This window comes from Chrysochloris asiatica, unplaced genomic scaffold (assembly GCF_000296735.1).
Source record: "Chrysochloris asiatica unplaced genomic scaffold, ChrAsi1.0 scaffold00038, whole genome shotgun sequence".
NCBI classification, from domain to species: domain Eukaryota; kingdom Metazoa; phylum Chordata; class Mammalia; order Afrosoricida; family Chrysochloridae; genus Chrysochloris; species Chrysochloris asiatica.
In genome coordinates, this window is record NW_006408556.1 from 11,758,591 (window position 1) to 11,771,246 (window position 12,656).

The following is a 12,656-nucleotide window of genomic DNA, read 5'->3' on the forward strand; positions in this document are numbered from 1 at the left end:
CTGGGAACCCACCCTCAGGTGAAGTCCATTCATTCCAGGAAATAACTTCTGTGCTCTGGCCATCTCCTGGGCTCCAGCGCCCCCTGCCTGCAAAGAGGGGAACTGCCTTCAGGACAAAGTTCGCGGCCCAGTCCCGGAAAGGCAGGCAATGGCCCTCCCATCTCACAAAAGGCACCCGGCACCATTCAAGGTTCTGATGAGGTCAGTGGGCACTGCCAGTAAAGTCTGTTGTGTTTTCAGATGTGGGAACAAGCCTAGGGCCCCACCCTGTCCCGCCCTCCCTTTGAGCGCTCAGAGCTTTTCATCAAGTTCCAAGCTCTGGTTATCCTGGGCAGGCCCATGGCTGGGGGCCGGGCTGCCACCCTGCTTCCCGCTCAGGTAACTCTGGATGGCCGAGGCGCAGTCCAGCCGCTCCATGGCAGTCATGAGGTAGTGCAGCTCCTGTAGACTGCCATTCTGCTCCTGAAACAGCTCCAGGATGGCAGCAGCAGGGCTGCGCTGGCAGGATAGGAACCTAGAGGAAGCGGGGAGGAGAGCGGTGAGAGGAAGAGCCTCTCCCTCCTCGGGGCTCTGCTTTGTGTCCTGTCCTGGAGACCCTCTCACACTCAGCTCATTCCCAGATCCACCCCTGCCTGAGTTCTTGCCCCTTCCAGCACTTGCTTTCTTCCAGGGAGCTCAAGTGGCCGAAGGGTCCAGGACTTTCAAAGGGGAGCTAGTTGGAAGAGTTCAAGAACTAACTCCAAGTCCTTTTTATGTCTGTGTCTTACACTGGGGTTTAGTTGAGAGATTTCTAAGGTCATTTCTAGCTCCTCTTGTTCTGTAATTGTTCTTTGTCTACCTGCCCCACCCCAAACACATCCTTCTCCCCACCACCCTAGTTAGGCTCCTTCCTAACTAGCTTCCTTCTCTCTCTCTCCCAGGCCAGGGCATCCTGCCTACTTCTGAGGAGATAACTGTTCTAAATCATGGCTTTCTTTTGTCTTGATGCCTTCCTGGAATCTCTCCTGTTCTCTGTGGGCTGGAAAGCCCACTGGATCATCCTGAACCTTTCCCACCCCTGCATACACCACAACCACAACCACCTTTGCTGCTGGTCTAACCCATCCCCCACCACCTTGTCTCTGAAGCCCTTTCTAACTCCCACCCCTAGTATCGTTTGGACTTTAGGTCATAAGCTGAATTCTTCACAATTCTTTAACAGTCTTTCTTTCTCAACTATTTTCAGTGTCTCTGTTTCCAACTTGTTGTGCACTACTGGATACATGCAATAATCTGCAGGGAATGGTTGTCTTTGGTTTTTTAACCTCTCTGAACCCCTGACTGAAGGAACCCAGGTGGTGGCTGTGCCTAACATGGTTTCCCCAACAAAGCCATTGTTGATGTTAAGTGCTGCTCGACTCATAGCCACCTTGTATAGGGTTTCCAAAGCTATAAATCTCTGCTAGAGAAGAAAGCCCCACCTTTCCCCTACTCTGACCTTGTGGTTCACAGTCTAGTGCTTATCCTTCAGAGCCACCACACTCTTCCAGGATGGTAGGTGCTTGCTGAATGGATGACTTTCAATTCTGCCCTGTCTTGAGGGTCCAGTTCTAATGCCATCTCCTGAATGAAATCTTCCCTGACCATTTCATTTATACTCTGGACCCCAGGGCTTAGCTCAACATTGTCTTATGTCCCTTGAAAGAGAGTGTAGCTGCATTACTCCCATTATTGCTAATATTTATTGAATTAGCAGTCACTGGGTTTCACATTAGCAACCCTCAGGGCACAGCACAGCAAGCACTCAATGACTTAATGATTAATGGCTTCATTTTTAAATACTTATTGAGCACCTACTATGTGCCAGGCATTACTATAGACACTAAGGATACTGTGATAAATAGAAATGTCGTTATTGTTGCTAAGTGCCATCAAGTCCGTTCCGACTCATAGCGACCCCATATAGGGTTTCCAAGGAGTGACTGGTGGGTGTGAACCTCCAATCTATGGTTTAGCAGTTCAGCGCTGATCCTCCAGGCTGACTATAGAGCCTAAGGATACTGGGATCAATAGAAATAGCTGCTCTTTCATTGATCGTGGAGTGAGAAGTAGCCATTCTCTGCCCTTGACATCATTCCCTTGCCTCTGGTCCAATCCCTAGGATATTCTGAAGAGCCCCATCCTCAGCCCAATCTGCCCTCCTTTCCCATCCGCATGCCTCTTCTTACCGGATTTTCATACCACAGAGCCCCAGGTGGGAAGCCAGCCGGCGCCAGTCATTGCCTGTGATGCTGTTTGGTTCCAACAACATCTGCAGCTGCTCAAAGAGCTCTGGGGGCAACCTGGGGCAGAGGGGAGGATCAAAGAGATCCAGTCTGATTCTCCACCCACCACCCTGGGGAAGAAATCCCAGACAGCCCTGAGGGGCAATCCCCATCACACCCACCTCACCTATTGCACGGAGGTGGCTGGGAGACTGGAGGGGCTGCTGCCCACGATTCTTCCTCTGATGCCTGGAACCGGACAATTTCCATGTACTTGGTCTCCAAGCCCTGAGCCAACAGAGGGGGCAGGCAACACACTTTGAGATCATGAGACACCCCCTGAGCAAGAAGCTGAGGACCTCTCTCCATTCTTCACATCTCTCCTTTAGCCTGACCCCACCCAGAACCCTTTACCCTCTGCTTCCCTGATCCAGAACCCCACCATCAGCCTTAAATGTACCAACTATGCCGTTTGGGAACTGGAACATGAAAAACAAACAGATTACATCTTAAGACACCAGGAGAAGTCCTGGGTGGGGTCATGGGAGGCCATCAAATAATAGACCCTGAATTCTGGCACCTGAGCCCCTTGCCCCTACTCTTCCTTTCCCAGATTGCTGCACCACCACCACCACCCCCACCACCACCACCCCCGTGATACCATCAGGGATATCCACCCACCCTCCATGACCCTGGCTACTCAGGTTCTTCAAGACTCTCAACTCAGATTTCCTTACTGCTCCTCTTGGCTGTGGGCTGGTACGCTGAACTCCCATCCCACCTACTCAAGACACTTTTCTTGGTCACTAACCACATAGAAGTTACACATTACCTCTCAGGTATAGACAATCAGCTTATAAAAGAGCCAAATCTTGACGTTCCAGCTCCCCTGAGTTGGGAGAGGGGGTTAATCTAGAGCTTGGTTCTTATACCGCCTGCTTTATCCATTGGTAGTCAAGAGTCAGGGATGAAGGGTAACTTGGGAGGCCTCCTGGCCTCAGTCCCCTAAGGGCTGGTATGACTGTCCTGTGAAAAATGTTCTCTTCCCATCTTTGCTGCTTGATTAAACAATCAAAACCATACTTTCTGGACACCAGTCCCCTCACCCTCTTGGCCCAGGACACCCTTCTTCTGCCCACCAGGCCTACTCACATCCTGGAAGGTGTGCATAGTGACAATGATTTCATTGGTTAGTGCTGAGCAGTCCTCACTCTCACTGGCTACAAAGAGAAGGTGAGAATGAAGTCGGTGAGAGAGAAGAAAGGGCCCAGGGTGAGAAGGAGGAGAGGTTAAAGAGGCTGTGTGGTAAGCTGTGGGCTGGAGCAGGACTGTGTGGCTTCTCACTTGCAAGAGAAGGAGCTGCTGAGCTTCAGGGTTACTGGGAGGTGGGGAGAGGAGGGAAATGGGCCAAAAGTGGGTGTGGGACTCCTACACTACCTTTCTTCCGGAAGCAGAAGGAACGGAAGGGACACTTTCCATGCCAGATGTGGAGATGGGGAACTAGCTGGCAACTGCTGTCATCCACATTCTCCCAACCTGGGGAGGGGGCGGGGGTAGGAGAGCTTCAGAGAGCAGGACCTTCCACAAATACTGACAAATGACCTACTCTGTGGGAGGCAGTGTGCAGGGTAGGGTGCAAGAGGGGTGAGGAGGGAGCAGAGGGGAGAGGGTTCTCCAGAGCCCTCAGGGGACCCTATTTGTGGTCTACCTTCTACCACCAACATACACCTTCACTTCCCCATGTACATGGGCCCTGACCCATCCATACAAACTCCCCTGGGTCCTCATGCCCATAAGCAATGCCAGTAGCCCAACCCATAAAGTGAAGGAGAGAAGACTGTAAGTACCTGTTCCCAACACCAGCCCCATCCTGGTGGGAAAAGAAAGGCTTCTCCCTCCCTGTGAAGGATAACAGCTGTTTCCTGCCTCCCACTGGGCATCCCCTGCCCTTCCATAGGTGGGCAATGGCCAAGAAAGTAGTCTAAGACAGAGGACTCCCAGAAGCTGCTCCCTGCCCAGGAGGCTGGGTTTGAAACGTGATGTTCCCAGATTTCTACCTCGCTAGCCAGGGGGGCTCCCTCTGACCTTGTCCCCGCCATGGCCCACCGCCCTCACCCTCAGAGATGTACTTGAGCTTCAGGCACTGGTCCCCGCGAGCTCCCGTGAAGTCAAAGAGCTGGCAGGGCCCACGCAGGCGTCCACCGTGGGGCTGCTCGTTGGTTATGGCCCACTGCAGGGCACAGGGCGTATTGTTGAGGAAGTAGACGCGCAGCTGCAGGTGGGACTGTCCTGGTGCCAGGGGTGAGCAGAACACTGCCAGCTGCAGCCACTTGCGAGCCTCCCGCCCCGCAGGCACCTCCAGAACGCAGGTGTAGAGGCTGTGGACGGTAGAGGTGGCAAGTAGAGCTGGGGACGCTGAGGACCCCTGTACACTTACAACACAACTCCTCCCTGCCAGGGGCCTCGGGGGCACCTCCAAGAAGGTGAGTAGAACAGCCCAGGAGGGATGGAGAGATGGAGAGAGAAGATGGAGGCCAAGAGTCTCCACCATTGAGTGAGGAGAGAAGTCATCCATTGAGTACTCTGGGTCAGGGGAGATGGGCCCAGAGCCTCCAGGCTTCACACTACATTACACACACATATTACACACACATACACACACGGCCCTGCTCTTGTCAGGGGAGGGCAAGAAGACTGGGAGACAGTGGATATAATATCCTAGAAAGACAAAGAGATGAAGGACAGACATCAGACAGAATATAGTCTTAGAGAACTGGAGGGGACAAACTGAAGGGAAGTCTAGCGTAGAGACAGACAATTTTAGAGGGAAGGAACATGGGGCTCCCTGTGGACAGAGAGATGAGGAGGAGAAACAGTTGTGACATGCACAGTATGGATGAGGGGGAGGGCTGGGATGAGACAGTTGGACAGAGGGACAGGAGAGGGACACTCAGGACAAAGGATCAGCAAGCCTTCTCAGGCACATAAAGGAGAGCTTCCACAGTGTGAGATGAGGTTGAAACAGAGAAAAAGAACAGAACAGACCATTCCAGAAGGCCGGAGGCAGGGAAACAGGTCATGAATAGGTGCCTACCTGAAGTGGGAGAGGTGAAGGCGACACTCATCCCTGGAAGTGTAGGCCCCCGACCGCCCTAGGGGCTTCCAGGCCTTGGCATCGAGCAGGGTTGTGTTGCTGCTGTAGGTACGAGCCTGGCTGGGCTGCTGGGCACAGTGCTTGAATGTGAGGGTGCAGGGCTTCAGGAAGGAGGCCCCATGGGGGCCACATGCCACCACAGGGCTCACCAGTGCCTGGGCCCGGGACAGTGAGGGAGCATCCGACAGGTCCCACACCAGGACCAGAGACACCCGTTCCTGGCGGCCTATAGTCACAGCACCTGGCAAGAGGGAGAGCCGAAAAGGGCCTGGCAAAGAACTCCGCTCCCTGCAGAAGGATGCAGGGTGGGAGGGAAAGTGTGCAAGAGCACAAGAGAGGGTGCCCAGCAAGGGCCACGAGGAGACCATATGGAGCAGGAGCAAGATGAGTGTGAGCTGACTTACAGCGTCATCCTGAGCAAGTCCTTGCCTCCCCCCAGGGCTGTCTCTAGCCCATACAGTGCCTTGTAAACCTTCTAATAATGCTAATAGAGGAATTTAGTAAAGGTGCAGAGTACAAAGTCCACAAGCAAAAATCAACTGAGTTTCTATGCACTACCAATGAGAAATCTGAAATGGAAATTAGGGAAACAATTCCATTTACAATAGCATCTAATTGGATAAAATACCTAGGAATAAATTTTATGTGAATTTGCAAAAGGCATTCTTCCAAACAGTTCACTTCACTGACTGACAATTGTCATACTAATTCTATTAGAACTAGGTTATTTACTTCCATCTGCCAGAAAACTGCCACAAAAGATGTGCCCGATGTCCCTCTTTGGAGTCAATAGAATTATAACTTTATTGGAGACAGTCAAGTAATAATAAAAAATAAAATTTCAAAATTATGAAGATGTCTCTGAATGGTACTTCCTTAAATGTGCTGCCTTTGAGAATAGAGGGGACCCAAGAAACAGGCTGAGTGCGCTTACCTGGGGGGATGAGCAGGGAAATGCCTGTATCTTGTAGCATCAGGCAGCCTCCGCGGTGGTCCACCTCTCGAACTGAAAATACCAATAGCTTGTTCATCAGCTGACGGATGACTGTCTGGCCTTGGGTGGGTGTGTTGAGTTCCTGGTAGAAGGCAGCCATCTCTGACAGTGTAACTGGCAGGGACTGGCTAGGAATCTCAGTTTCAGGTAGGGGAGTGGGCTGGGGCACTGGGTCTTCTTCGCCATCTGGCTTCCGGCAGGTTTGTAGCAGCCAGTGAGGACAGTGCCATCGAAGGCACTGCACCAGGAGGAGGACACTTGCAACTGGAACACCCACCAGCAGTAGGAACTGCAAGGGTTGGAAGGAATTCTCTTGGGGGCACATCCACCTGGTCACTTGATGCCACCAGCTCTGCACCTCTGTTGTGTCAGCCAAGACCAGGAGCCTGCAGGATCACTAGCCATGGGAGAGATGCAAATCAAAACAACAATGAGATCTCTTCTCAGCTTAGTATTAATAGCAAAAACACACACACAAAAACAGAAGACAAAAAATCCTGGAGAGGGTGTGGAGAGCCTGAGACCCTTCCACAGTGCTGGTGGGACTGTAGAACAGTGCAGCCACTGTGGAAAACGGTATGGTACTTTCTCAGAAGGTTGGAAATAGAAATACTGTATGACAAATATCACAGCCTTCAGTATGGGTTGCAACTCAATGTAAAGAAAACAAAAATCCTCAGCACTAGACCAATAAATAACAGCAAGAAAAATGGAGAAAAGATTGAAGTTATCAATGACTTCATTTTGCTCAGATCAACCATCAACGCTCATGGAAGCAGCAGTCAGTAAATCAAACAACGTATTGCATTAGGCAAATCTGCAGCACAAGATATCTTTAACGTGTTCAAGAGCAACGATGTCAGTTTGAGGACCTAGGTGCCTCTGACCCAAGCTATGGTATTTTTAATAACCTCATATGCATGTGAAAGTTGGGTAATGAATAAAGAAGACCGCAGAAGGATTGATGTATTTGAGTTATGGTGTTGGATGGGGAATATTAAAAGTACCATGGACTGCCAAAAAAAACAAACAAATTTGTGTTGGAAGAAGTACAGCCAGAATGCTCCTTAGGAGCCAGGATAACTAGATATCTTCTCTCATACTCCAGATCTATTATCAGGAGGGACCAATCCCTGGAGAAGGACGTCATGCTTGGTAAAGTGGAAGGTCAGCGAAAAAGAGCAAGACCCCCCCAATGAGATGGAGTGGCACAGTGGCAACAGAAATGGGCTCACGTGTAACAACAATTATGAGGTTGGCACAGGATTGGGCAGTATTTCGTTTTGTTGTGCACACAGTCACTACGAGCTGGTACCAACTCGACGACACCTAACAAAAACAAAAACAAACACAAAAAAAGACCCAGCAATCTCTCTACTTGGTATTTACCCTCAAGAAATAAGAGTCATGACATGAATAGATATTTGCAGCACTATTCACACTAGGAAAAAGATGGAGACAGTTTAAATGCCCATAAGAGAGGAATGATAGAACAACTTTGGTACATACGCATAATGGAATACTACACAACATTGAAGGAAAATGATGAATCTGAAAACAGCACATAACATGGAGGAACCTAGGAGATATTATGTTGAATGAAATTAGTTGGTTGCAAAGGGACAGATATTGTATGAGACCACTGTAAAAAGTCAAGAAACGGTTTTCATTCTATAAAATGAAAGGAGAATTACTCACTGGAGAGAGTGCAGACCTTCGCTAACTTGGGTGAAAGGGAAAGCAGTTAAAGAGAAAAGAAGGGATGAAAAAAGGGGGACAGAATTTACTTTCTTTTGAGGTAGGGACTGGGTTTTGTTTTGTTTTTTGTCCCATGTATTGGAAGGGAAACAATGTATATTTATTTTCTCATTAGGATAAACCATTGGTAACGTTTCCAAAAATGAAAAACAAGGAAAGAAGGGGAAAAGAGAGAGAGAGAGAGAAGATTTGGAAATGGGTCATAATGGTAGTTGTGTAGCATGGTGAATGTAGTTGGTATGGCTGGATTGCACATGTAAAAATGGTTGAAATGGCCAGTGTTTTGTTGTACATAAATATTGCTGCAATAAATTTAAAAGGAATAAATAAAATAAAGAGGAGCCTGGGGAAGGAAGAAGGAATCAAAGCCAAGCTAAAGCATTTTGTTATTGTGAGGGTTAAGACTTGGCATCCACTGAGCTGCAACAAGGAAGCAAGTTGTTTTCATTCCATGCAATGCACACTCAGATCAAGTTCCCTTATCTTAACTTCACCTGTTTCTCCCTTTCTGCTCGAGAAACTGCTACAGAACCCCAAAGAGTCTACACACAAAAATCTTCTAAAGCTACTAAAGGAATTTAGCAAAGGTGCAGGTTACAAAGTCAACAAACAAAAAAATCAGTTGAGTTTCTATGCACCACGGATGAGAAACCTGAAAAGGAAATTAGAGAAACAATTCCATTTACAATAGCATCTAATTGAATAAAATACCTATGAATAAATCTAACCATGCAATTAAAACTATAAAATACTGCTGAAAGAGATTAAAAAAGACTTAAGTAAATGGAGAGATGTTCTACGTTAGTAGATTGGAAGGCTTAATATTGTTAAGATGTCAATACTACCCAAAGTGATCGAAAGTTTCAACACAATCCCTATCAAATTCCAACAGCCTGCTTTACAGAAATAGAAAATCCCATTCTCAACTTGATATGAAACGGCAAGAGGGTCTGAATAGCTAAAACAATGCTAAAGGAGAACAGCAAAGTGGAACTCACACTTCCTGATTTTAACATACTATGTTGTTGTTGTTGTTAATTGCCATTAAGTTGATTCTGGCTCATTGTGACCCTGGATAGGGCTTCCAAGAAGTGGCTGGTGGGTTTGAACTACTGGTCCTGTGGTTAGCAGTCCAGTGCTTATCCTACAGCACTATACCAGGATATTATACATCTACAGTAATCATAACAGCCTAGTACTAGTATAACAATAGACACAAAGACCAATGGAAAAGAACTGAGAGTTCAGAAAGAATCCCACACATCTGTGGTCAACCGATCTTTGACAAGGGTGCTAAGTCCATTAGAGGGGAGAAGGGGCTCTTCAATAAATTCTTATTGTTGTTGTTACGTCCCGTTGAGTCAATTCCGACTCATAGTTACTCTGTATAAGGTTTCTGAGAAGCAGCTGGTGGGTTTGAACTGTCGGCCTTGTGGTTCAAACCGACCTTGAGATTCAGTGCCACACTGGGACTCCCTTTAATAAGGTGCCTAGAAAATTGGATTTTCACATGCAGAAAATGAAACAGGATCCATGCCTCACATCATACACAAAACACATTGAAAATGGGTTAAAGACATAAAAGTGCAAACTAAAACCAGAAAATTCTTAGACTAATAAGCAGGCCTGGCTTTCAACAATGGATTGTCTTATATCATAGCAAACGTGCAAATAGCAAAAGATAAAATAAATAAATAGGTCATCATAAAAATTTTAAACTTTTGTTCATCAAATGACTTTACCAAAAACAAAGTGAGAAGACAAGCTTCTTCAGAAACCATGTATTCAACAAAGATCTAATAACCAAAAAATATATAAGACATGGACAACTTAGCAACAAAACAACAAAGAATCCAATCATAAATTGGGCAAGGGACTTGGATATGCATTGCACCATAAAGGACATCCAAATGGTCACCAAACATATAAAATAATTCTCAGTATCACTAGCCATCAGAGAACTGAAAATCAAAATCTCAATGAGATACCCCAGGTGTGGCGTTGTAATAAAAGCATTGGACTACGAACCACATGTCAGCAGTTCAAACCCACTAGCCACTCTCAGAAACCCTGTACAGGGTCACTATGAATCGAAACTGATTCAACGGCGTACAACAACAAGATAGCTAAGATAAAAGTCATAAAGAGAAAACAACAAATGTTGCAAGGATGTAGGGAAACTGGAATTCTTATCCATTGCTGGTGAGAATGCAACATGGTACAGTCCTGGTGTGGTGCTTGCAGGTTAATGCGCTGGACTGCAAAGTCAGTTAGAATGCAAGGTCAGCAGTTCAAGCTCACCAGCCGCTCCTTGGAAACACTATACAGGGTCACTATGAATCAGAACGGACTCCACAGCACTTAACAACAGCAACAATAGCACAATCATTGTGGAAAAGAGTGTGATGAGTACTCACAAAACTAAAAATAGGATTGCCATGTAATTTAGCAAGTCCACTCCTACATATAATCCAAAAGACTTAAAAGCAAAAATGTGCACACCAATGTCTTTTGTAGCATTGCTCACAATAGTGAAAAGGTGGGAATGCCCATCAACAGATAGATGGCTAAACAAAATGTGATACATACATACAGTGGCTACTACTCAGCCGTAGGAATAATGAAGTCTCAATTTATGCTACAATGCAGATGGAACTTGAAGATATTATGCTGAGCAGAAAAAGCCAATCAAAATAAAAGATGAAGAAAGGGAAATGTATAGAGACCAAAGTTTACTAGCAGTTACCAGGAGAGGGAGGGAGGGAGAAGAGGGTTAATGGTGATATTGTTGTTGTTGTTAAGTGCCGAGTCGGTTCTGACCCATAGCGACCCTATATAGGGTTTCCGAGGAGCGACTGGTGAGCTTGAACCACCGACCTTGCAGTTCAAATGGCTTTTGCAGTCTGGCGCATTAACCTACAGTGCCACACCAGGACATACTGATGATGGACAGACTGAATTTGATTAAGGGTGGGGTTGTGCAGCCAATTAGAGTAATCACTGCCAATAAATTGTAGACCTGCAAAAAGTTGAATTGGCAAAAGTTGTGTGATAGGTGTATTTACAACAATAATAAAACCAGCAACAGCAATGAAAGACTGTAGTTGTTGAAGCTGCTTATGTATTTCTAAACACCGCATGGGTTTTGGCTCCGGGATTTAGAGGTTTAGGGTTTCATGGGACATTCCAATCAATTAGCCTAATTGTGAGTTTAGTGCTTCTGTTCTACCTCCTAGTTCACTGTGTAGTGAGTGCCTAGGGTCTTAAGAGCATGCAGGAAGCCATCCAAGGCACAATTGGTCCTGGAGCAATAGAGAAAGAAGAAGGATCAGGAATAAGAAGAGGATATGGAATGTGTAGCTAATTTTCTCTATAAACAACTATCTGGTTTGCCGTGACACCAGAAGAACTGGGTGGTGCCCAACTACCATTATTGAACATTTTGATCAAAGATTCCATAGAGAAATATTGATCAAATGGGAGGAAATGCAAAACAGAATTTCATAGTCTCATGGACTGCAGACTTTCTGGAGCCATGGGGGGTGGAAAAATAACCCCCTGAAACTACTGCCTGAGGTCATCTTTAAACCTTAAACCAAAAATGTCCCCTGAAGTCATCTTAAAATCTTAAAACCAAACAATAGCTTAACTAGTTAGAAAAAAAAAAGGAAGAAAGGAAAAAGGTCTGCCTTGAGCACTGTGCTCTTTTAAGAACTATATGTATAGGATCAAATTGACAACAGTAACTCAAAAGATTAGCTAGGATGCTTAGGGAGCTGTAAGCATTTATGCCAATGGAGGAGGACAACTCAGAAAGGAGGGTGAGAATTTTGCACAACTCAACAAATGTAGTCAGGCACTAAATTGTACATATAGAATCTATTGAATTAGCATATGATTTGCTATGTATATTTTCTTCAGCAATAACCAAATAAATGAAGCTTAGGAAAAAAGAACCTACCATGGCTCCCCATGACCAGGTACATCAAGTTATACTCCTTTGAGGTAGAAAGAATTTGAGTTTGGAATTGGAACATGTGAGTTTGAATGCCAGCTTGGTATTGGCTAGATGATCTTGTCATATTGTCTAATGTGCCTCTGTTTCCTCATCTGTCAAAATATTTACCTTGATCTACATTTGCTGAAATGGAAAAAATTAAGGTAGAAAAAACAAGTCAGATACATAGACATACTATGATCTCATTAATGTAAAAACAAACAAAACTATATATGCATATGGTGGTGGTAGTAGCGATGTGCCGTGGAATCGATTCCAACTCATAGCAACCCTATACCGGGTTTCTGAGGCTGTAAATCTTTACAGGAGCAGAAAGCCTCATCTTTCTCCCACAGAACAGCTGGTAATTTTTAACTGCTGACCCTGAGGTTACAGCCCGATTCATAACCACTACACTACCACAGCTCCTTATATACGCAGATACATATGTGCAAATGTTGAGTCTCTGAGTGGTTCAGACAATTAATGTGTTCAGCTGTTAACCAAACC

At 46.1% G+C, this 12,656-nt stretch overlaps 1 protein-coding gene across 1 annotated transcript; it reads right to left on the bottom strand.

Moving 5' to 3' along the window:
- Positions 1–291: 291 nt before the first annotated feature.
- On the bottom strand, positions 292–6,716 carry UNC5CL (unc-5 homolog C (C. elegans)-like). The gene is made up of 8 exons (XM_006860435.1): positions 6,332–6,716; positions 5,338–5,638; positions 4,359–4,621; positions 3,678–3,779; positions 3,396–3,463; positions 2,431–2,531; positions 2,208–2,321; positions 292–514 (listed from the first exon to the last, which is right to left on the bottom strand). Exons 1-8 carry the CDS (start codon positions 6,714–6,716, stop codon positions 292–294), a joined length of 1,557 nt encoding a protein of 518 aa, XP_006860497.1.
- Positions 6,717–12,656: the final 5,940 nt, after the last annotated feature.

Bases quoted from the DNA above. Each gene is read 5' to 3' on its own strand.
- UNC5CL (XM_006860435.1), bottom strand. From the start codon at position 6,716: ATGTGCCCCCAAGAGAATTCCTTCCAACCCTTGCAGTTCCTACTGCTG. The intron at 2,532-3,395 runs GTGAGTAGGCCT...CTGTTGGCTCAG, and splicing joins CTATGCACACCTTCCAGGAT to GGCTTGGAGACCAAGTACAT. The intron at 2,322-2,430 runs GTGAGGTGGGTG...CCTCTGCCCCAG, and splicing joins CAGCCACCTCCGTGCAATAG to GTTGCCCCCAGAGCTCTTTG.